General features: G+C 39.5%; 1 protein-coding gene and 1 long non-coding RNA gene across 2 annotated transcripts in view; one reads left to right on the top strand and one right to left on the bottom strand.

Moving 5' to 3' along the window:
- Positions 1 to 942, bottom strand: part of LOC106959390 (uncharacterized) — a 19427-nt gene extending 18485 nt beyond the window's left edge. The window contains exon 1 of the long non-coding RNA XR_001427338.1: positions 932 to 942. This is a non-coding gene — a long non-coding RNA (uncharacterized LOC106959390). The remainder of the gene's footprint in view (positions 1 to 931) is intronic.
- fstl1b (follistatin-like 1b) overlaps positions 1 to 24112 on the top strand; it is a 27559-nt gene extending 3447 nt beyond the window's left edge. Inside the window, exons 2-11 of the mRNA XM_015051948.1 lie at positions 101 to 157; positions 16195 to 16296; positions 16417 to 16546; positions 17451 to 17483; positions 18094 to 18224; positions 19866 to 19984; positions 21165 to 21277; positions 21897 to 22007; positions 22106 to 22200; positions 23497 to 24112. Of these exons, the coding sequence (XP_014907434.1) occupies positions 101 to 157; positions 16195 to 16296; positions 16417 to 16546; positions 17451 to 17483; positions 18094 to 18224; positions 19866 to 19984; positions 21165 to 21277; positions 21897 to 22007; positions 22106 to 22200; positions 23497 to 23538 (933 nt within the window). The 3' untranslated portion in view covers positions 23539 to 24112. The remainder of the gene's footprint in view (positions 1 to 100; positions 158 to 16194; positions 16297 to 16416; positions 16547 to 17450; positions 17484 to 18093; positions 18225 to 19865; positions 19985 to 21164; positions 21278 to 21896; positions 22008 to 22105; positions 22201 to 23496) is intronic.

Below are 24112 nucleotides of genomic sequence, written 5' to 3'. Positions count from 1 at the left end.
AAAAAAAAAAAAAAAAAAAAAAAAAAAAAAAAAGACGCGTTCGTTGTACCGTTTCTCTCATCCACCAAACCAAAACCTCACTTACTCCTTTTGCTTCCAGATGTTGAGAAGCGTCGCTGTACTCCTTCTGCTGGCCGTGGCTCTCTGTCGAGCAGAGGTAAGTTTTAGAATTTCAACTTTTTTATTATTATTATTGTAAAATGACGCTTGTAAGTTTGTATTGGCCACTTTGTAACGGTCCATGAAGTAAGACATCCGGGCCTTGTCCACACATCTGGAAAAGGTTGGAATGTGTCCAAATATTATTAGGTGAGATTTAATCTGTGTTTCTCTACAACAGGGACAATAAAACCACAACTGTGATCAATCTCTAATGGTTTAGCTAAATTACCACTGGGAGCGCCTTTTATTACAGACATTCTGATAATTGTGCGACTGAGGGGAGAAAAAAAAGATCCTTCTTGTTTTGGCTGTGAGCCACACTCCTCCTATGGTCAGCTGTCCAACAGTCATCTCTGAAAAACCCTCTACGAGTCCAACAAAGTGACAGCATTCAGCTTTATACTAGGATCGAAGGATGGACGGCTCTCTAATGGCTTCTTGGGCTTCTTTATCAATATTGTAGGATGTTTTGCTGTGAAACCAGCTGCCAGCTGTTCTGAGGGCACACCAGCACTGTGTTGTACTAGTATGCCAAACAGCATGTATTTCATGTTAATGAGCTGTGAGAAAACTCACCTTCTGGGTATCACACTGCGGCGCTAAGCCGTATAACCTTTGAGTAAACACACACAGGTAATGTACCGTTAGGAGGCCTGATGGGACCACGTGAAAAAAACAGGATGGGTATAGTTTCAATGAGGCGAGGATCAGCATGATTATCGGTAAGATAATACGTAAGGTATTACTGTATTTACACACAGAAAAATACATGTATTTGCAATTGCTTTTAATTGAAACAGACATAACTAATGTACTTTCTGGATCATTAGGGCTAGAATTGTATTATCTGTAAGATTTACTTAAACGCTAATTTAATCGTAGCTTTCAAGTAAACCTGCTTTTTTTCCTGCAGAGCAGTATCCGCTTTTGTCGAATTTCACAAGCGTAATAAGTTCACTGGTCAGGCTATCTGCTCAGCTGGAAACTACATTAGGGAACAGTGATAATCACTTACATTTTAATCACAAGGGTTGTGGGATTTATTGTGATTATAAATCAACAGTGATTAAAGTTTTATTGCTATTTCTAGCTATGAATCAATCAGTTTATAAAAGTCAGAGCCTTAGAAACTTACCCAATATCAAAATAGGTACTTCATCCTTAGAGTAATGTAGGCAGTAGGTAATAGCAGCGTTCAGTCACATTTTGAAGCATAAGCACATCGTTGATGAGCTCAAGGATCCAATAGTAGAGGGATGGTTTAAACAGCAAATCTATACAAATAATAAAAATAGTTTTTTGGGTTTGCAAACATAACCAACTATACTTTATTGTTATTATCATTGGACAACTAATTCCTTTAATGATAAATACATTTTTTCACAATGATAGTAAACGTTAAGGTATTAACTGTCGTGCTGTTAGTAGGTTGGCAAGTGAAGTTTTAAAGTGATAGCTTAATAACAGTGATGGGTGGTGGTTCTGTTATTTTCACACTTTTTACTGTTTGTGCATTTAGCTACCATGAATGTGTTCATGCAGCCAAATCTGTCTTTCCTGTCATCTGAAAAACTGCAGTCACTTGGTTGTCAGAAGTGCTATTTTTGAAAATTTCCATTTATTTTTGTTAATTTGGAGCAACCCTATACATTTTTATTTATTGTTTTAAATGCAAGTTATGTTTTAATTTCTGATTAAAACATAACTTCACTTTTCGACATTCACAAACATTCACTTTTCGACAGAGTCTAGAGTGCAAATAAGACTCATTTCAGCATCAGTGCTAGGAAGTGGAATTGCAATGGGCAAAAAATAAATCTTTAAAGTGTTACACTGCAAAAAAGAGCAACTAAAACCAAACTAACATTTCCTGGAAGTTGGGTGTATGTGTCCCAAATGGTTGATTGAAGAATATGTACAGGTGTTTAATCCATCCATCCATCCATCCATCCATCCATCCATCCATCCATCCATCCATCCATCCATCCAATCATAGTTTCCAAGATTTTTATTGATGCTGTAAAAATAATCTCAAAATGTATTGAAAACGCTGGGGAAACAATAAAAAGTCTTGAAGCTTGATATGAAAACCATGTAGAAATCTTGCTCGCTAAGTTCGTTTACATACTAGATATCGAAGAAATAAGACAAAGTGAGTTGCAGAGAAGATGTGACAAATATTCAGAAGATAAATTGCCTTCCAGCGTTGTGGTTCTCTCCAGACATCCAGGGCACACCAGAGGGAGGTTCAAACTATTTACAACTGCTGTCGAATGAGACGTCTCCACTGAAATGATAGCGTCCCTGTGTGGGATTTTCAAAATGGGCTACAGCTCCTAGATGAACCCTCTGGTGGATTTCAAGCAGAAACTGTACAGTATGTGGTGATCCAAATGTCCTAATGTCATCAGAACTTTCACTTACATTATTGAATAACACATGATGTTGTGCAACCATTGTTGAATTTTTTCAATGCTTTTACCACCGACTTTTGCCACGTTGGTATCATAACAGGATGTCAAGGTTAAAGGACCCACCTTCATTTCCTAGGCCCATAATAACATCTTACACGTACTTCACCAAAGTCATATGTTGCTATGGAATAAAAGTACCAACAGATGTTGCGGGCATCACATCTCTGTAAACTTCCCGAAAGCCAGAACCTACATCTTGGTTGGTAATTCCTTTGCAGCTTAGTTCCAGCTTCCCATGAAAAAAAGTAAACAACCTGTAAGACAACAGCGTTTTCCGATTCTGTTTCTTCTCACTGTAGCTTTCAATTATCGTACTTGGATGCAAACAGTGTGGATCTTGTTACCGAACTCTTAACACGGAAATGAGTTGTGTTTTTCCAACACATTCCTCGAAGAAGTACAAATCCACACCCTCCAGTTGGCACTCGATGGCGATACCATCGAAGCACACAGCTGTTTCAACACATGGCTCTGTGCTGACTGTTTTGTTCAAATGCACAGTTACAGGAAGAAGGAATAATTGCCGAACATTTACCTAATTAGAGCCTAGACATTTCAGATTCTTGCAGTGGCTGCTATAGTCTTATTTTGCAAATGGCAATTAGTGACTCCATGCTGCAACAGCCTTGCTCGACGCCTGGCATGGTTGCCCTCCCTCCTGACCTTCCACTGCTCCTTCTGTCTCTTGCCGGCTGGGCTGCTGAATGCGGCTCTGTGTTTGTCTTTATTGGATCCATGCTTGTGTCCTGTGAGGTATGGCACGGAGGAGACGGAGCATGAAGAAGCCGGCTGTACTGAATGTAGCAAATGGGGAGGTATTAGAAAGGCATCCATTCTGCAGAGGTAATTACCTTGATAATATATGGCCTGTTGACTGCCGTGGGAATAGCTTGAGCTGACATACCAGCGTGCTGTCCGAAAGAGGTCAGCAAGTTGGAGCAAAGTCCCCTCAGAATAAAGTGGTGGGGGTGTGTTTTCAGGGTTGTTATGCGTTATAGGTCTTACATTTCCAGAATGTGAAGTAGAAAAGAAAAACAGAGTCTTGAATAATGGATGAAAACACAATTTTCTTTGCATTGACTGATGTTTTTATTTACTGCCATGAGCATAGGCTATTCAACTGAGGACACAACCTCTTCAATTGTTATCAAGGAGAATGGCTGTTTGCTTCTGGAGGTGAGAAATTGCTGCGTTTGAAGATAAGCTGCTCAGAATGCAGCGTGGCTGGGTGGCCAGGGTCGGGCCTCATGCAAAGCTCTCTGTATACGTGTGAGTGCATGTGTGTGTGTGTGTGTTTGTCTGCAGGCTGGAAGAGAGATATGCATCTCATGGATAAAATGTTGATGTTTTACTAAAGCACACCGGGAGTCTGATATGTAAAGAAGGTGAGATGCAGGGAAAGGGAAAGTCATAAGAGTTTGCAGCCTCGGGGGACGTGTGCGCGCACACACTCGCGCATAAATAGAGGGAGAGAAATGTTTGGATTACTGTTTTTATGGCATGCAGTGTGATTGTGTTGGGTGGAAGGAAACTGGGGTGGAATGACACAGTGGTTAATTTTGTTATCGGCGCTCTGGAATGAAAAAAAAAAAAAAAACAGATTTCAGCAGGAAGTACGCCCAATAAGGAAAGTGCACATTTTCCACTCTCCATGCTGTCGACAAGGACAAAGAAGAATAGAAACTGACTGTTTCAGTGGTTCTAGCTCTCCAGCAGGCCTAATTGAGTTGTGGCTCCTGGTATGGGCGCCCAACATTGCTTACATGTTGATGCTTGTTCTTGCTCATTCAAGGTGGGCTAAAAATATCTGCCCAGGTGGACAGAACATGAGCATTAGAGGGACGCCGTGTCCTCTCCCTGTAACAGCCTGCTCTAATTACTGGAGCTCAACAGTCGGTCATGGATCCCGAGCAGGGATTGTGCAGGGAAGCCGGTGAGATAGCCCGATGTAAAACAGAGAGGAGACGGAGCCATTGTCAGGCAATTATCACGAGGGGGGTGTCGGGGAGGAGGGGAGTGAGGTAAGGTTTGGCTGTGTGAAGAGGGAAAAAAGGTGGGTCGGCGCTTTGTGTCGTGTCCCTGCAGTATCTGTTCTCCTCTTCTTGGCTTGACTTGAAACGAGTCCTTATTTAGCTTACCAGCTGTACTGGTGTCTTATCATTATGAGCACTCTGTACTCACTGGAGCTTCGCTCAGAAATTAACACAATCACATATATGTATACGTATGCACTCAAATGACAGACCGCTTCAGTGCCTGAATGAGTAAGAAAAAGCACAATAACTATGCTGGAGAGATAAAAACAAGGCCAGCTGAGACACATTCAGTATATATTTATACAGGATGGTGAGCTCTAGTGTGAAGAAACTCAGCTAACATGAGCAATATCACAAAAAAAAAAATCTGAGGTAGAGAAAAAAAAAAGACATTAAATGCCCCTAGCCAAATTTCTTTTTCCACTTTGTGATAATGTTCTGAACCTCTTAGTAGCTATTTACAGGTACTGGGTCATTTTATATTCAGTGTCTTGAAAAGGAACCAAAACTCTTGAATTTATCTTTTTTTTTTTTTGACAACCACTCACTTTACTGTTTTTAGTGGGATTTTTACATGGCGGGCCAGGCCGAAGTAGGGCAGAGTTGTGAAATGGAATAAAAGGATACATGGTTTTCACATTTTTCACACATAAAAACTATGCAGCCTTTACTTTGACACCTTTAAATATAATCCAGAAGGGACATAATTAGTCATGTGTGATTTTTAAGCTCAGTTCACATAGGCCTGTTCTGATTTTAAAAGGAAAAGCCAGAAATGTTTGGCAAGCATTGACATTAAACCCTCTAAGTCAATCTTTTGTAGAACCACCTTCCATTGTAATTAGAGCTGCCAGTTTCTACCAGCTTTTCACTTCTTAACACAAAACTTTTACCCCTTTCTTCTTTGCAAAATAGCTCAAGCTCAGTCAGATCAGAGGTAACATCAGTGTTCTCAATTGTATTTTAGTTTGTACTTTGACTAGACCATTTAATTGTAGCTCTGGCTGCATGTTTAGAGTTGTGGTCCTGCCCCAAGTCGTTAGTAGAGGCTTTCTTCTTTGATCACTCTGTACGGAGCTGCCATCCATCTTCCCTCAACCTCTGACCAGTTATTCTGTTCCTGCTGCAGAAGTGCAGCCCCAAAGCATGATGCTGCCACCACCATAATCACGGTTTGGAAGGTGTATTCAAGATTATGTTCAGTTTTTAATCGCTGTCACACAATGGTTTTGCATGTTGGACAAAATCTTCGGTGTAGAGCATCTACACACAGATAGAGTCTTCTCTATTTAACTTTATTTAATAATCAGTAAATGGAGTCTTCTCAAGGCAGTTTATTGAACTGGACTTTATTCTGGGATATCCCAGTAAAAAGGATATCCCAGAATATTAATACAAATGCACTTCATAATTTATGCATCCTTTTTCTTTGTTTTTACGAATTAAGTGTTACATTGTGTTAGTCTACCACGTTAAACCACATCGTCTCCCTCTTTAAATTTCATTCACACACACAAAGTCTTATATCAAACATAATACTGATCTATTTATAAATATGAATTCTAAACTAACTACCATTTTATTTTAAATTTTAGTCTTCAAAGCACATTTGTGAAAATGTTTCCATTAAAGTCCAAGTAGCCCGCGGCAAACAACAATAACACACAGGCTTACTTCACATGCGCACTCGAATGTGTTCTGCTCCACAATCCACCAGAGAGTGAGGGTCTCCTCTGCCTTCCTGCTTCTTGCTTTTTCCTGATGCTGCCAATATTAAACTTTAAACTTGCTGAAAAACATAACAGTCAAAGGAAGCGGTAAACACTGGCCACAAAAAGCATGAGCTGCTTTTGTGTTGGGATTATCTGTGGCCGTGCTTAAGATGTTCTTCTTTTGTGTTTTGATGTATTATTAATGTTAAAGTTACTGCCGACAAAGCACTAAGATAATGGTCGTAGTAGTGGTATGTGAAAAATTCTGTATCTTTTTCAAAAAGTGTGAAAGATTTGAGCTGTCTTAGACCTTTTATGTAATGACAGCGCACCATGTTAGTAATAGTCAACGTTTCTTTTAACCACTCTTCTGTAGAACAATGCTGAGGAGCTGCAGGGAGGTGTTAATTTTTCATTTGCTCAGGCTTGCGCTTTGTGTGTTATCTGCCAACAATGCTGACTTCAAGTATTTTTCTTTTCACACTAAAATGTCAAGCATTTTAATTACTTTAGTTTCTGTGTACACAGGACAAAGTAGAATCCCTTCCCCTTGTCCTTGTTTAACAAAGCAGCACTGATAGGTTGTGTGGCTACTGTGGCATTCTGAACAGATGCTTTGGGGCGTGATGTTTGTGGGATTAGGCCGAACTCTCAGGGATGCTTGAGACGCCATCAAACTGGGTTCTGGAGAGTTTGGAGGGTCAGCTGATTGTGTGTTTTGAGTCACTCCTGAACAAAGTTTGACCTCCAGAGAGGGGGATCGGAGTATCTACAAACTAAAAAAATTGACACAATCACTGCGACATCAGGGTGCGATTTGATAAACATGCAACAAAAATAATTTCAAAATAAGGGCATGTTTCCAAAGCAGAGACATTTTATTGAAAAATACATTTCTGATGATTACTTAATTTTTTTTAAATAGTCTGGAGGAAGATTTGAAATTGAATAATAAATATATTTGCACTACCTACTCGTGAGACATTGAGACATTTCATTCAGTTTGAGAGAGCAAAACAACAGATAACAGGAAGGCTTTCATTAAACTTAAGAGCCTATAACTTAAGAACAAATAATGATAGTTATTTGTTGTGAATTTTCAGTCTTCTGTAAATCTCAGAGTTAATGGTAAGGTGCTTCTTCAGGGATCTGCAACTTTCGTCCTCGAGTGGCACTGCCCTGAAACTTTTGGATGGATCTCTGATCTAACACACCTTGAATCAAATGAATGTTTAATGACCAAGACCTTGAAAATTTTGCTGACTACTAAGGAGGTATCTCAGCCTTTTGATTCAGGTGTGTGGGATCCATCCAAAAGTTGCAGGACAGTTGCACTCAAGAGGTCGCTGACCTCAAACCTATATTGTAGGTCAAGGATATACTTATATATTTTCGTAACGCTAGCTGTACTACTAAAGCTAGTACTAGTTTAAAATAAATGTTTCGTTTAATCATTTGTTTTAAAAAACACTGAACCCTGTTTTACTTTGGAAGTCTGTATTTCATGGTTTAAAAACTGGATTTTGGAAACTGGCAATAAACTGCTGTGGATATTAGAGCCGGTGAATGTGTGGCATGATTCATCCTCGCAGGCCAACACAACTTTTAAATCCACCCTGCAGCCTGTAAGCCGGGTCTTTTCCCATTACAGACATGTTCTAGCCATTAGCCCCTCATATTGGCCTCAGAGAGGAGGGTAGACAGTCTGTTCATTCCTCGGGTTGCAGTCTGAGCCTAAGCCCTCCCTTCCCATAACCCTCACTTCACCTTCCTTGTAGCGTAAAAAAAGGCTCTGACCAGAGCAGAAGGCCATTGAGGTTGCAGGGGGACAAAGTAGAGACAGAAACAGTTGGTCGGCTGGTGAAAGAGAGAGAGATGTAGGTTTTTTGGGTGAAATACAGCATATATGGAAAGAAGGGACAGCTGACGAACAGGAGGGTGAACAGGGCTGGGGGTAGGGCTCTTTCTTATGTCCTGGTGACGTTTTAACTGCTTGCAGATGTAGCTCACCCCAGACTGTGACTTATTTCCCGTTTTGTTTAGCCTGTCTTTGTTTCCAGTTTTACCACGTTATGGCTCTTTCTCTCAATTCTTGTTTCAGTTTCTGACTTTTTCTTTCTAGGTTCAGTCACCAGGTTTCGACTCTGAAAAAAAAAAAAAAAGGCAGAGACTTGGGTGGGTGTAAAATAACAGACTGCAGACTGAGGTGACATCATTCTGTCCGTTGGTGCATTCCTTTCACACCGAAGAAAGAACCGAGAAGACCGAAGGAGTATAAATCGGTCATCCTTTTGTTTCTGTCTGCTCAATCTCAAACCTAGCGCACCCAGGAGAGAAAGGCAGAGATCCCCCGCTGAGATCACGCAATGCCCTCAAGTCTTTGACCTCATTAATTCAAGGACATACCCTGTATTTTCCGCTGTAAACTGCCAGTCAGTTGTCGTTTAATCCAACAAACGCTCACCAGGAGTTTGAGCCCGTGGGAAGCGTGCCAGTGGATTCTGTCATTTTGGGGTTTGATTAAAGATTTTTACTGTACGTCGGTTCTCAAGTGGCTCCCTGGTACAGAAAAAGTGAGTCGAGTGCAGATAAAGTTGATTAGATTCAGGTCCTGAGCGTTTGGGAGGGTGGGGATGTAAATTATTGAGCCACATCTCTCCGTAATAACTACTAACTAGAGCGGATGATAATCTTGTCATGTTTCTCCCATGTGTGATGGATTAGGCCACAACTCGCATAAATTCCTTAAAGGAGAAAACTGGAATGTAGTTCAGAGGGTGTGAAGTAATTTTTTTTTCTGGCTGTGCTCTATTTCACTTCTGGTAAATTCTGCTTCAGGAGAAGTGAGAAGGAGGTCTTAATGCATCTTTTGCGTTGCTCAGGCTTAACCCTAAAATGTCCCGTTCTCCGTTAGCGTGAGCAAACGTCTCCTAAAGCTGTCGAGCGTTGGATTGTTCAGAGCTGAAGGGGAATAACGGGAAATGTTGGAGAGGGGGAGAGCGGAGGCACTTCCTCAGCATCTGACCCAGATTCGGGGGAGTTTTTGGATCAAGACGAACGGTTTTGGACATCAGTTGAGGCAAAACATTGCTCAGGAATGCGACCCCCACCCAATGTTCTCATTCTCCCAACTCCTGCCTGAGTTAATCTTTTTTTTTCATTTTATTTGTCTCTTTTTTCCACTTCAGTTTTCTTTTTAAACATGGTTAAAACATGGTTTAAAAAATAAAAGTATACATTCATGATTTTCATGTATTTAGGTTTTTAGTATGTGTGTGGTTTTTTTTGCAGACATAAAGTTTTAGTTTCGTCTTTGTTTATTGAATTATGACTCAGTGGAATATGAACGTTGTGGTTTTTCACACTTGAGCCTACATATTGATAATGTAAGAATTTGATTAAAACCGGGTCATTTATGCGCTGCCACCCAGCAGAGGGTTCACTTTCTTTTTAAATTGACTGTATAGTTGGGAAACTCCAGGTTGCATGTTTATTCCTGTCCAAATCAGAAATTAATTTCCTTTGTGATAAAATTATTCATTTTAGCTGTGATAGACGTAATCTTTTATTTTTGAAAAAATACAAGCAGTAAAATTATTAATTCCCTTCACAAGTTAATGTTTCATTCTGTACCCATGAATGTAACCATTGCATATTTGTTTTTCTTGGAAGTTTATGACTTTAAGGATTGCTGGAATTATTAGTTTTTAAATAATTAATCTTCATTAATCAGGGACTAATAATCTTTAAAATTATTCAAGCCTCTGGTAGAAGTAAATATAATTTTATGCTAACTTATCATTTTATATCACATTCTGTTTTCACTTGTCTAGTTCTGATCTCCTCTAGGGCAATTTCAGAGTTTAAAAACAACAATGACTAAGCCAAGCAAGCTCTCACGTCCCGGTAGATATGTTTTTTATCTGAGTCATCTCACCATGTTTCAGTAAAGCAGAATATAGAAAATTACTTTACATGTGCAAAGTGAATAAAGTGAATATAGAATATTTATTTTGGATGTGCAAAGTGTTTTTTCTGGCAGATATGACCCCATGACAAAAAGTTCTCTCTTTTTTTTTATTTTTAAGAAAAAGGGTTGGGCATGAAAAACATCCAAAACCACAAAATTTTAAAAAGCGATAGCTTGAAATAACAGGCACAACGTGAAAACCTGGAGTTCTGGGCGGGTGAGTGGGTTGTATGCTGGTCATTTTGCCGTTTTCTCCACTTCATTATTTTGGTCTTTTCATACCTGATCTCCTGGGGTATGAAAGAGAGTCAACTCTGCTGGATGTTTCCATAATACACTGCATAACTTTGTGTCACCTTGAGATGTTTCAAACCCAGTCTGACGACTGATTGAATTTTAAGTAATTTTCTCTAATCTTCTTATAGTCCACTGCATTAAAACGGACTGTGTAGCACCAGTACATATGTCCTTCCAGCAGGAGGATAATTAGAGCTATTTGGTTTGCATGGTCAGAGTCTGTCATGTTTCATAGTCAGCTGACCCAACAAGTGTCAGAACTACACTTAAGGAATGCTCAACAGATTGAGATCTGGGTTTTGACTGGACCACTCAAATCCATAGAAAAGTTCTAATAATTTGATTGCATTATTTGCTGCATGTTTAATGTTGCCTGTTGATTACATTATATTTATATTATATTTAGCTCCATCCAACTTGCCATTAACTCTGTCCCCTTCTGAAGAATATCTCCACAGCATGATGATGCCACCACCATGTTTTATCACACAAATGCAGTTTTCAGGGCTATTTTTCTGCCACACACAGAGCAATTTCAATGCATTTCTGAGTATTCCTGAGTAAAGGAACTGAATTAAAATGTTTTCCACACTTTTTAGATAAAAAAAAAAAACATATATCATTTTGGTTTATTTTCCAAAAGGACACACCACTCTCGGATGGTCTATCATGCAATATCAAAATAAAATCAAGGGCAAGTTAGTGTTTTAATAGTTAAATTGATATGGATGCTTTACTAAACTGTGCACAAAAGCAACAAGCTGAATTTTTGTTGCTGTTTAAGTTAATTAAATAAGTCTCTCCATTATCAACGTAAAAGCTTCACTCAGCATTTAATGAGCTTATTTTATCATTATCATTATCATGTTTGCTGGAGCTGCCGGATGCTTACTGTCACAAGATCAATGTTTTCTGTGCTAATGATAGGCAGGGTGCATTGTGGGGCTGAATTCGTGACATCTGTAGAGTCACTTCCTCAGGACAGAAACATTGATCGGCTGCCTTCAGACACACATGCGCACAGAACATGCGCCAACCTGGACTGTAACTCTGTCTCATGTATACGTGTCTAAAAATATTAGAATACATGAATTTCTCACCACATTTGTTTATCCTCATATGTTTCACTGTCTCCATCTTCATCAGCAGAGCAGGATATTTTGCTCAAGTCTTCCTAAGCTTCATATATGGGCAGAACTGAAATTGATATTCCCATCACAGCTTCCATTTCTTTCTCTTTTTTTATTTTCCAGCTCACTTATTCTCCTCCCTTGTCTCATTTCTAAGCTCTCTTGGGGAGTTTCACTGGGTATAAAAAAAACAAAAAACTTTTTTTATATTTTAATCTACTTAAAGCCTTTAAATAGTTTCCTGCTGCTTACGCTAAAAAGTGGCAGAACTGAGAAAAATCAGCAATGCACTTTATGTGTGCAGTCAGTAATTAGCACAAGGGGGTTTTGCTTTATGAAGGACTCGTTTTATTGTTTTTATGATCCACTGAGCAACAGTCTTTATGATTAACATTAAATGGGAGGAGAGCACGATTTACTGAGTGAAGTAGCAGAGTCCCTGTAGTTAAAACTGTCTGCCTCTGTGCTTTCTTTGCAGGGTCTGCTCTGCTGATGATTGAGTTAATACTAATGCTTTCAAGAATATCTTACAAAATAATGTTTATGGAAGATCTTTGTCACATTTGCACTAATAGATTCTCCCCTACATTCTTCATTTATTAATCTTTTTTTTAAAGTATTTGCCTCTGTACAACTGGGTAGGAGAAGATTACCCAGTTGGAGAAGATCTGTAGGTTCCAGACATTGGAACCTACAGGCTCCAATGTCTGTAGGTGAAGTAGGGAGGTGTCAATGATTTTTATTTCCCACTGAGTGAAACCACGCACCTCTCTGCAAGCACTCTGATTAATTTAACACCGATATTGCAAAAACTAAGAAAGAGAAACCTTTAGAGACATCTACTTTGGAAAAATTGACACATTAAGATTGAAATATTTAACATCCCAGTTTGAGTTGCTGAAGAAGAAGCCTAAAATTCAGATTACCATTTCCAGAGGGTTGTCTGGTGAGGTTGGTAGTAAAGAGAGAGCAGAGATTTTCTGAAGGCTATTTTTGACAAAGTATGAGATTCTCATAGGATACCATTAAATAAAACAGTTTCATTGTAGCAGAGTGTTTATTCAGAAGTTAAAAAACAATGTTTCAAATTAGAAAAATTATTTTATTTTACACAGAAAAGCACCAAATGTCCCTACTTGTGCTAAAATCTATGCTAATTTATACAGTTAGAATAAATGTACCTGCATCATTTGTTATTGTTAGTGTGAAACATAGCCTTGATGAAAAATATAAACACCCATACATTTTACTTGTTTTCAAGAGCTTATGTTCACCTGTTTGTCTTTCTGCTCCTTAAAAAATAACACTAGTACAGCAAACTGCTATTAGCTGGGAGTTTAGTTGGTACCAACATTCATGCAGCTCGTAGCTTTGCCGACTGTAATTTGCTCAAAGTTCGTCCAAAGTGTGCTAAAATCTTTGAACAACCACTTATTTGCTTTACATTTTGTTGTTGTTTTTATTTTAAAGTATAGCATAGTTTGAAAATTGGACATGCCTGATATAAACCGAAGCACGACTGTGCATCGTGTCATACATTTGGACGTGATGATTCTCCACACCACGTGTTGTTATTTTAAGAGGAAAGCGTCTTTTTAAATAGCACTTGTGATTCTGGTGCAAAAATCAGCCGTCATTGTGTTGCAACCAGTTTCATCATGCAGTATTGCTGCCACTCGGGGATGATCTATAGCAGAAGAAGGCTGTTAATGGATGTTTTTTGTTGTTGTTTTTTTATTTAATCCATCTGCCAGGATCACAGTCATAATTTCAGGGTTAAAATAAATTCTAACTAGTTGTTTTTCAGCTTTATTAATATCTTGAGATAATTCTATTATTACACAGCTACCAAGACAAACTTGGAGTTTCATTTGCTCAGGAAATTCTGAGGCATTGGTAAAATTAAACTATTAGCAGTGAAGTGTGATTGCTATAAAACGAGCTTGATATGTGGCAGTAATACAGTGAGCTATAAGGAACGATGTGCCTGCAATATAGTCGTGTTTTTTTTGTTGAAATAAATATATGATCTAAAAAAAAAAAATCCTAACGTCTTAGGAATTATTCCGGGTCTAAAATAAGTTTTTCTAATCTAAAACTAAAAGATGAACTTGTTCAAGGTTCATGCTTTGGTTTCTTGAGGTATAATCAGAATAAAACAACCTTTTGTATTTTTATCTTGATTTAAGAAAATAAGAAAACTAACAAATTCAGCACATAGCATGCAATAGTAATTGAAGCTAGATAATTTTATTAAAAGTATTTTTTGTGACTATAGCTTTTGTGTGTACAGCTTTATTTTTTAATGCCTATATTACAATCACTAAACTCGCTTATAAAAAAAATCATATTTACACATAAATAATGTTTTTATTCCTGGATCAGTGTCTCCCAAAGTACTCCCTAGGTCAGTAGGGCGTCACAGGGAGGAACAAACACAAGACTAACAGGCATTCACACAGTTGACCTAACATGATTTTTGAACTGTGGGACGAAGTTGGAGTACCACTGAGGAAACCCATGCAGGCACAGGGAGAACATGCAAACTGCAGAAAGGCCAGTCAGGATTTAAACCCATGACATGAGGGCCTTCTTGATAAACACCATGTTTACTGTACGACAGATGTTTAGGAGTATGTCAGTGTTCACAGGGTTTAATATCACCATTCAAATACACCCTCAAAACTAAGACTGTCATGAATCCAGTAGTGGACATAAAGAACTCCATGTCCTTGTTCTTGTATGCACAGTGAAATCTAAACAGGCAAGATTTGTGACCACCTTTCCTTGTCTAGAAAAGGTGGGATTGCAGTCGTTTTTGTTCTTTGTCGTCTAGAGACTTGTGTCAGCCATAAACTCCAACGTTTTTGCTGTGACCACACTTTGCCGTCACATCGACAGCAAGAGCCCTCACATGTTCTCACTATGGCAACAACCCACTTGAATAATCAAAAGCCTCCATGTTCATTAGCTAAATGTCAGGGATCTGCTGCTCAGAGAGGAACGGGCCGACAGACACACATCTACGTTTGTAGCAGCTTCATCCGAGGAGCTCCTCCATTATTCATGACCTGTGAGTGTTTCCACAGGTTTCAACAGGCCTCCGGCCCATCTGTGTCGAACAAACTCAATAGTTCAATATGCTTAGGGCCTCGCAAATCACTTTGAAGATTTTCCATGACCTCATCTTATGAGTGCAAGTTTGTGTGTGCGAACTACACAAGGAAATGGCCAAATCCTCTCACCATTTTTAAGGTACAGGGTGATGCTTGCGTGTCAAACCCTCTCCAGCCTCTGAATCCATCAGTCTACATTTGTCGTTAGAGCGTTTTGCGTTTTGCTCTGAGACAACAATCTACTCTTTTTTTTTCAGTCCTACATACCAAACTAGGCTGTCATAAACTCTCAGTCATGGAAACTTGGGATCCAGCTCACGTGTCGTCGGAGCATCAAGTTTTCTGCTTCGTTCGTTCAGGAAACAGCCGCTTAGGGAGGAGAAGTGGGGAAACGGGGGGGGGGGAATGGGAGTGGAGTCTGGAGACAAACAGAGCAGAAAGGATTTCACAGGGTATGGGAGAAGGAAAACACAGCTCAGACTCCAGATGTGGAAACACCCTGCATAAACACACACTCACACACGCAGACACACACAAACAAGTAAACTTAAATACGCCCACAAACATACAAAGACGCACTGAGAAGGAGGTAGCGGGGGTCAACAAACAGTTCTGGAGGCTCCGCATGGCGTCTTGTGATTGGCTGGTCTGCAGCAGAGGTGACCTCATTTCTTTAGCCTGCTGGCAATGTTCAGAAACAAAGACTTTAAACAACAAATGAAAGGAATAAACATGAGAAAATGAGAGCAACTTCATGCAAGTGAAAACCCCAGGGCACACGAGTGAATGCGTTTCATCCAAGTGATCTCTGTTGTTCTAATCCTTTTGTGTTTTAGTATTATTTTCACGAAAACAGAACGGTTTTACAGTGCCTGGCAGAGATAATCTCACCCCTAGAACTTTGTACATTTTGTCTTCTTACAAGCACAAACTTCACTGCATTTTATCAGGAATTTAATGCAACAGACCATCACAAAGTAGAGAACATCTGTACAATGAAAGGATTTTTAAAATACTGTATACTGTACTACTTTAGCGAGGCATCCTATGTGTAGGATTGCTCTATAATGGACTTCTTAAAGGTTGTTTAATCTCAGAGAGCCTGTAAAGCAAAGTGAATGCACTCTCTCACTCCAAACAAGACACTGTGTTTTATTCCCCAAATGCAAAATGTGCTCGTTAATCTTGTTTGCATGCCCTCGGCACGGTCGCGTCTTCCTACAAACTCAACAGCACCACCCAGTGCGCGAATGCAGAACGCATTTCTCAAGTGTCCGCTCCGGTGTTTCTCATGCAGGAGCTGCAGAGCAAGGGCAAAGTCTGTGCCAATGTGTTCTGCGGGGCCGGCAGAGAGTGCGCAGTCAACGAAAAGGGGGAACCCAGCTGCCTCTGCATTGAGGTAAACGCCGCCTCTCGGCTCGAGTCAATCGTCCATGTGCAAGCACAGTCGAAATACAAACTTCATCTTTTTTTTAATTTTGCTTAGTTTTTATTTATATCTTCATTTCTCACTTTGCAGAGCTGCAAGCCCCATAAGAGGTCAGTGTGTGGCAGCAATGGTAAGACCTACAGGAATCACTGCGAGCTCCACAGAGATGCTTGTCTGAGCGGCCTGAAGATCCAAGTGGCTCATGATGGACATTGTCGGGGTAAAGAACAGCGCAAAGCAGATTAGTTGTTTTCTCATTAAATCTCTACAAGTGGATCCCTGCAGCTATGAATAACACATTCTGAGTTGTTTCTGTTGAAAGGAATCAGTATTCATGAGTGTCTGCCTCTAATATTTATCAGACTTTTAAAATAGAGTTTCAGGATTTGACCTTCTGGTCTCTAATCATTTTCCGATATTTTAATTGTTTCATTTGTAGTTCAAATGTTTTCCTAAGCTCACCTAATTTCTGTGTTAAAGTTTAAAAAATATATCTAAAAATAATTAAAGCTGACACATATTTCTGTGTAATGAGAAAAGAAACACTCTTTAATGTCAATGCTTTCTCCAAATAAGTCAGTGTGACAGCAGCTGTCACTTTTTTACAAGTACAACTGTGTACCTAATATATGATGCTACACATATTTGTTAGATAATAGTCAGGGTGGCAAGAGACTCTTCAGCAGACTTTGAATATGGTGCAGGTGCAGATAATTGTTGCACATGGTTAATGAGGTGAGCAGCATGTGTGACCTCTGAACTGGCTGGTATCCTTCGCCCTGATAATGTGGGGTGAATGAGTTCGTGGTGAAACATAAACCGCTACCACACAGTGCTGCACTGGATCACGCCTTAACTCTACTATTAATACATTAAACAGCAGCATCTTATCTTGAGTGAACTTTTCGCTTCTCACACGACTGCGTCATTGTTTTACTGCCGACCTGAACCTTGACCGGAGCCAGACGATTCAAAGTAGGTTCCCAAGATCATTATGTCACTCAGGAGGCCAATTAACCTTAAAATGGTTCATTGTTCATTGTTCAGCTGCAACAAAGTTCATCTCCATCAATGTTGCTTTACGTTTTGTGGTTTATTTCTGTTTTTTGTTTTCCAATCTCTAGAAAAGGAAACAGACCAAGCAGCTGCCAGCCCAGGTGAGTTGGGGTTTGTGTGCAACCAGAACCCTGCATACTTATTGGCTTCCCTGGTAAAAACATTAAAAAAAAAAAAATAAAAAAATAAAAAAAACACTATGCAATGCCCATAAAAAATATTTACCCCCTTGTTTTACCGTTCTTATTGCTTTTACAATACAATCATAATGAACAAAATTTGCCTTTTTTGATTAAAAAAAGGAAGAAAAAAACCCTTTTATTGTCCAAGTAAAAACTGATTTCTATAAAATAATGAATATAAAATAAAAATACTTAACATAAAATAAGAGCATATTCATCCTCAAAACAATTGTGTGTGATTATGCTACTGTAGTGTAATATAAAATGTATTAATTTGAAGGCTTTTTACTTCAAAAGATTTTCTTCAAAAATCAGGAATATTTCTTTGTAGCCATGTGATTTATATTTCTACACACAGTATTTCACAGAAGGTCTTTATTTTAGTTTGACCTCGTATGTAAAATGCAATTCCTTTAAAGTTTAATGGAGTGGGACAGAAGTCAACTGGGAAAATGCTTTCAAGATAGCATTTATTATTCACACGGATTATTAAACCTTTTGACCTTTGGAAATGCTTCCTCTGCTGCAGTGGTGTGCTACGCTGCTGACCGCAATGAGCTGAGGGGTCGCGTCATCCAGTGGCTGCAGACCGAAGTCGTCCCTGACGGCTGGTTTGCCAAGGGATCCAACTTCTCTGAAATCCTCCTCAAATACTTCAAGGTGGGCTTTTTTTGTGCACATCACTGGTCTTGCTCTGTTTGTTCAAGCGTCTCTCATACCCAGCCGTAATGTTTGCCTTTCTCCAACCTCCCGGATTGCGATTGCCGTCTCAGACTGGATATAATTATTTTTGCTACAGACCTTTCAAACGTGAGCACTGGTTATAATTCAGTGTAATGAGGACGTCTGTTCGGCAGAGGAGGTCTCACCCCCCCTACTCCTCCCGCCTCTTAATTGACTGACTTAAATTACATTAAAGCTTAATAGCAGATGGCACCTGGAACAGTTTGTTAAAAAAACAAAAAGGATTTACTCTCTTATCTGGATTGGGTAAATCTTTTTAAAATTTGGTTGCTTTAATTGTGTTAACGGTGGCTGACTAGTGAAAAATGAGTTCCAGTGCCATTTTTGTAAAATTTTGAATTGAATTAAAACCTGATATTTACATCAATAGTCTAATTAGATACACATCTATTGTGATCTGACATTAAACTTTCAAAAATTACACTTTTTTGTTTGTTTTATCTGTCGTTTGGTTTACAGACATTAATTCTATTTGCTAAAAAGCAGAAAAATGATTGAAAGACTTTAAGTGACTTCAATTCATCATTTTCCATACATCTTCCTTGTATTTGGTACAATTGAATTTAAATTGTTTGACTTGGGTAGATGCCTTTGATATCCTTCTGTCACTGTAGTTTCCTCATGATGTTACCTATTTTGTGAAGTGCACCAGTCCCTCCTGCAGCAAACACTCCTAAAACAAGATTCTTCCATCTCTGTGCTTCACTGTTTGTTTGGGATTCAAAGGCTAGCAAACTTCCCACTTTTTCCTTCATCTGCACCAGACAGTCTCCCGAACTGAAAAACTTGACCCTGAGTGCATTTGCAAAATGTAATCTGACTTTGTACGTTGCTTTTGGAGTAAAGCCTTATTTATTACTGAGGAGCTTTTCAGCCCATGTCAATGCGTGACTTGTTTCACTGTGCCTTTTCCTTTTATCCGAGTATTGATGCTGATGTTTCTTAACAAAATAATTTCATCTCTGCCTCACAGAACCTTTGATGGAACTTATGCTAATCTATCAGAGGCTTCCAAAGCCATGATCATCATCTGGGCTTTTCCGAATTGTTTAAAGGCATAGTAATCTTTGTTTACGTAAACTACTTACTTTCGAAATTTAATTAATAGAAATGGTTTTAGTAACACTCACTAACCTAAACAGGAAAAGGTTAGTCGTATTTCATTTGGGACAGTAAGAAACGACAGCGTATGAAAATACCAGATTTTAGATGTTTATGTTCTGGTTATGTTGCCCTGCAGAAACAGGAAAGCAAAACCTTCTCTGTTGGCTGACAATGTCTTGGTGCAAAGATCACGTTTTATTCAAGTAATCGGTATTAATCAGAAAAAGCCTCAACCCACTCATCTTTCAGAAAATGAAAAGAGGCATGCTTTTACATAAGGCACCTGCTTTCAGGGGCTACATGCTCACTTCAAATCAGAATGACAGCACGAGTGCCTGAAAATGTTCAGAAATGGACACAAAGCGGCTCATCCCAGGTTGCTCCGGGCCACATGTAGCTCTTGATTGTCCCTTTCATCTGTTACATTCATTACATTCATCCGTGTTTCTGCAGTCGTACGACAATGGCGATTCTCAGCTTGACTCCTCCGAGCTGCTCAAATTCATCCAGCACAACGAGTCGGTTGGAGAGCTGCAGTCCTACGCAGACCAGGAGAGCAACAAGCTGCTCAGGTCAGTGGGCGTTTGTTGATTCGCACGCTTACATAAGTCTGTACGGTGAGGTCGGGTTGGCAGAAACAACACTTCTTTTTTCCAGGTGTTGCCAAATGTTCGCTCTCGTAGTGGTACTCTGAGCTAGATTGTGTTTGCCGTGGTGCTAGTTTGAGAAAGATTGATGAAACCTGTCAGAACGGAGCGAACAGCACAGAAGGCCACATGTAGTCACTTACTGAGGCGTCAGCATCTGTACGCTGCACAATAAAAGCCTTCTCATCTAAAGTGCCTTGCAGCATGATGTACTCCTCTTAAGCTGTTTCACATTTTGTCGTATTACTACAAACTTCTCTGGGTTTGATTGATTAGGTTGCATAACAAATAACATTGGCTGCAAAACACAGACAGTGCAAGGCTGAGAAGCACGGCTGCAGAAAGCTTCTTTAAGTCATGAACTGGAAACTGCTGGAGCAACTGTGTTAGTGAGAAACAAAGGGAAGATAAATAAAGCAAACAAGACTAACCTTCCAGCAGGAGTAAAACTCTAAACATGAAGGCAAACCCACAAAGAATGATTTAGAGAACATTCATGTCGGAATGGTCCAGTCAAAGTCCAGACCTAAATGCAGGATTAGCTGAGAATCTGCAGCACAGCTTAAAAATATGCTTATAGAAACTCTTCAGTCATTGTGCCTGATTTTTTTTTTTTCTTTTTTTGGAAAATCGATTTAGAAACAAACCTCAAATGATCTGTATGTAATTACAACAAAATGTGTTTATACAAAGTGTTGATTCAGTTAAAGAAGCAGACGAGTGTTTTAAGAGTAAATTATGCACGGATTGCTGGTTTATTAACAACGTGATTTCTTCTGGTCGTTTGTTTCACTGTATTTTATCTGGGCTTTTCAGAGTAAAGGAGTCTGAATATTAACACCCACTAAACCTATCAGATTTCTTAATTGTTTAAAAAAATAAAATCATATACAAGTTTCTATCATTTCACAACTCTGTACTTGTTGCTGATCCATCACATACATCCCAATAAAACATAAACATTTGTGGCGGTAATATAATAACACTTTTGCTAAATACTATAATTACATTTTCACATTTCTTATTTTTCCAGGGCTCTGTTGTTATGCGTCTGTGAGAGCTAATATTATGTTAATATTTGCATGCTTGTTTGTTTCTCATACAGGAGCCTTTGCATCGACGCCCTCATTGAGCTCTCTGATGAGAACGCTGACTGGAAGCTGAACTTTGATGAGTTCCTCAACTGTCTGAAGCCTGGTTTCAACCCACCAGAGAAGAGTGAGCTAAAAGAGATTCTTTTAAAAAAAACAACAACAACAAAAAACACTGAATCCCCGAAGATTCCAAAAATAACTGAAAATGAGCCCTCCAGTGCGTGTTTTCCTTTCCTCAAGAATCTGGAATGCCGTCTGCTCGGTCAGTCATCTGGTGCGGATGTATGTGGGATAAAGTTCACAGGAAGCGGAGGCATTACTCAGTCAGCATGGAGGGAGCACTGATCCCTGTGGCTACTTCAGATTCAAGGGCAAACGCACGCAAACTTATTTTGGCTCGCTGACAAGCATTTTAAAACTCCGGCTTCTGCTCACGCTCACACTGATAAAAGGAGTTCTGTAGGTTTTTGGATCCGCTTTTGCTTTATATCCTGTGATAATCATGTCATTAAACTTTATGGCCTGCATATTTAGCCACCAAATCTGCTGACCACTCATGACTAAGCTAAAATTTGATTCTGCAGCAAGGTTGCGAGATGACACGGCATCCTAAAATGCTGACAAGCCGTGTTTGTCGAAGCTGATATCTGTAATGCCTTTTTTTTTTTTTTGCTATCCTTCTGCAGCCGTTCACAATCTGTACTCGTGGCTCATCGCTCCGTGCATTTTTTTTTTTTTTGCAGAATGCGCCCTGGAGGACGAGACATACGAGGACGGGGCAGAGACCCAGGTTGAATGCAACCGCTGCGTCTGCGCGTGCGGCAACTGGGTCTGCACCGCGATGACCTGCGGCGGTAACGATCTGATTTGCTGCTAAGAATCGTTGGAGCGATTCAAGGTATCCGCTTTACCTAACACATGCCTCTTGACCTTTTCTGTTTTATCTGTCCAGACAAACAGGCGGCAGTGGGTGAGTCAGCAGATGCTGAAGCAGAAATGACAGAGGAGGAGTGGAACCTCCGCGTGGCTGAGCTCAACAAACACCAGGTTTGTATCTCCAATGTGGAAATCGCTCTTTGACTGATAACGTATATGAGTCAGATGAGCGACAATGTTTATCAAAATTACAAGTCGTTTCTGGAACAAAATGATCTCCATTACTTGGATTTTTTTTAATTTTATTTTTAAAACAATGTTGTTTTAACTGTCCTTCAAAAACGAGCTGTTCACAGAACCAGACTAAAAGTGTGCAAATATGCCGTCTGTGAACTCTGAACTTGGTGTGTGTCTGGACAAAGAACATTGGAATCCAAACCCTCTGCTGGCACAAAATAGATGAAGGACTTAAAGTGACCCTGACACACTGGTGAGGCGGTGAATCTCACTATCAGTAGCTTTATCACCACAGGCATATCAAGATAAATCAAACACTTGGGGGGGAAAAAAGCGATGCTACCTCAATTAGAGCAATAAAACTGGGTCATATATATGAAACAGATAACAGACAGCAGATAAAAATCATCCTTAGCCTTTCTTTTTCTCCTGTGGCCTTCTGATGTTTTGCGTAACAATCTATGCTAAACTACACTTAACTAATTCCATGTTAATGTTATTCAGCTGGGTTGGTGGTGTGTGTGCTTGCTTGCATGTGTAAATCATCTTCTGATTCTCAAAAGGTGCCTCCGGCGATCTGACTGGAGGCATTTGCTGAGTCAGCTGGGTCGTGTGCTCTGTACCCTACAGAGGAACGATTTGCAAGGCCACAGCAAACAGATGTCACTCTGAGGGAATCATTTCTGACAGGGGGACTCACCTTTCAAACATAATCGTGTTTCCAAAAAAGTTGTAGAGCAGTGGTAAATGCCGTAGAGCCCTGACAGAGGCAGGTTTTGTCTTTGTGTGACCTTCTTTTTTTTTTTTTACTGATGCCAATGAAAAATTGTTCTGTTTTATGGTTTCAAGTTTTAACAGTTGGACTAAATTTACTAAATAGCACACGTTACCTTTTGTTTATGTAGATGTCAAAGAAAGTTTGATATTGCAAATAGCTCATGTCTTCTCCAAACTAGAGTTGTGTGATTGACCAGATTAGTTGCTCCAAAAACCTACAGAACCCCTTTCAATCAAAAGGGACTGTAAACGGTTTCAAATGGGACACAATTAAGTGTCCTAATGAGCCCATTGTTCTACCTAAAAATGTAGCCCCGATTTATTATGGCATCCCTGCCCGTGATGAATGGATAAAAACTGCATTATGAGAGAATAAATTGAATCTGTCTTCACAGATCTACCCACCTCAATTTTTGTTTTTGTCTCTCTTGTTATTTTTGTCTTTAAACGCAGGAAACGGTTGAGAAGATGAAGGCCAGCACAAAAGAGGTCTGAGTGAGGACACTTAAAAAAAAAAAGAAGAGGATGCGTGCCATCGCCCTTCTTTAATACTTGACTTCCCTCGCGAACAAGTTTTATCTAACTGACTTTTTTTATGTTTCCCCGATATGTTAATTATTCTACATTTTTGCGGTGTTTAAGTGTATGCTGTGTCTGTTTGTTTCAAGGGCATTCTGAATGGAAACAGATCGCCTTTTGCTCAATGCTGTTACGTTCAAATGTATTACTGCGCCCCTACGCTAGTCCCAGGGCCTTTTTTTTTTTTTTTTTCCTACTATCTTTATATATTTTTTACATTTACTACAAAAGAAAGAAGTAGCAGCTGTTTTAGGGATTTATATGTGTGTGCTATTGAAGGTGGTAAAGGTAGGAACTTAAACTTGTTGAAATGAGGGCACCTGGTTTAAGGGTTTTTAAGAAGGTAAAGGCTACTTGCGACTTTGTTGCCGTAGACAGTGGCCACCGCTACAACCATTGCACTTCTTTCTTTCCTCCGATCTTCCCTTAGTTTACTAAAAAGCAGAAGTACTGTATGTGTAACTTTATGCTTTCATTATAGTTTTTCAGC

The sequence above is a fragment of the Poecilia latipinna genome, unplaced genomic scaffold (assembly GCF_001443285.1).
Source record: "Poecilia latipinna isolate Pla-1442-1.1 unplaced genomic scaffold, P_latipinna-1.0 Scaffold1075, whole genome shotgun sequence".
Taxonomy (NCBI): Eukaryota; Metazoa; Chordata; class Actinopteri; order Cyprinodontiformes; family Poeciliidae; genus Poecilia; species Poecilia latipinna.
Note: the sequence above shows the minus strand (reverse complement) of the source record. Positions and strands in the feature narration are given on the sequence as shown.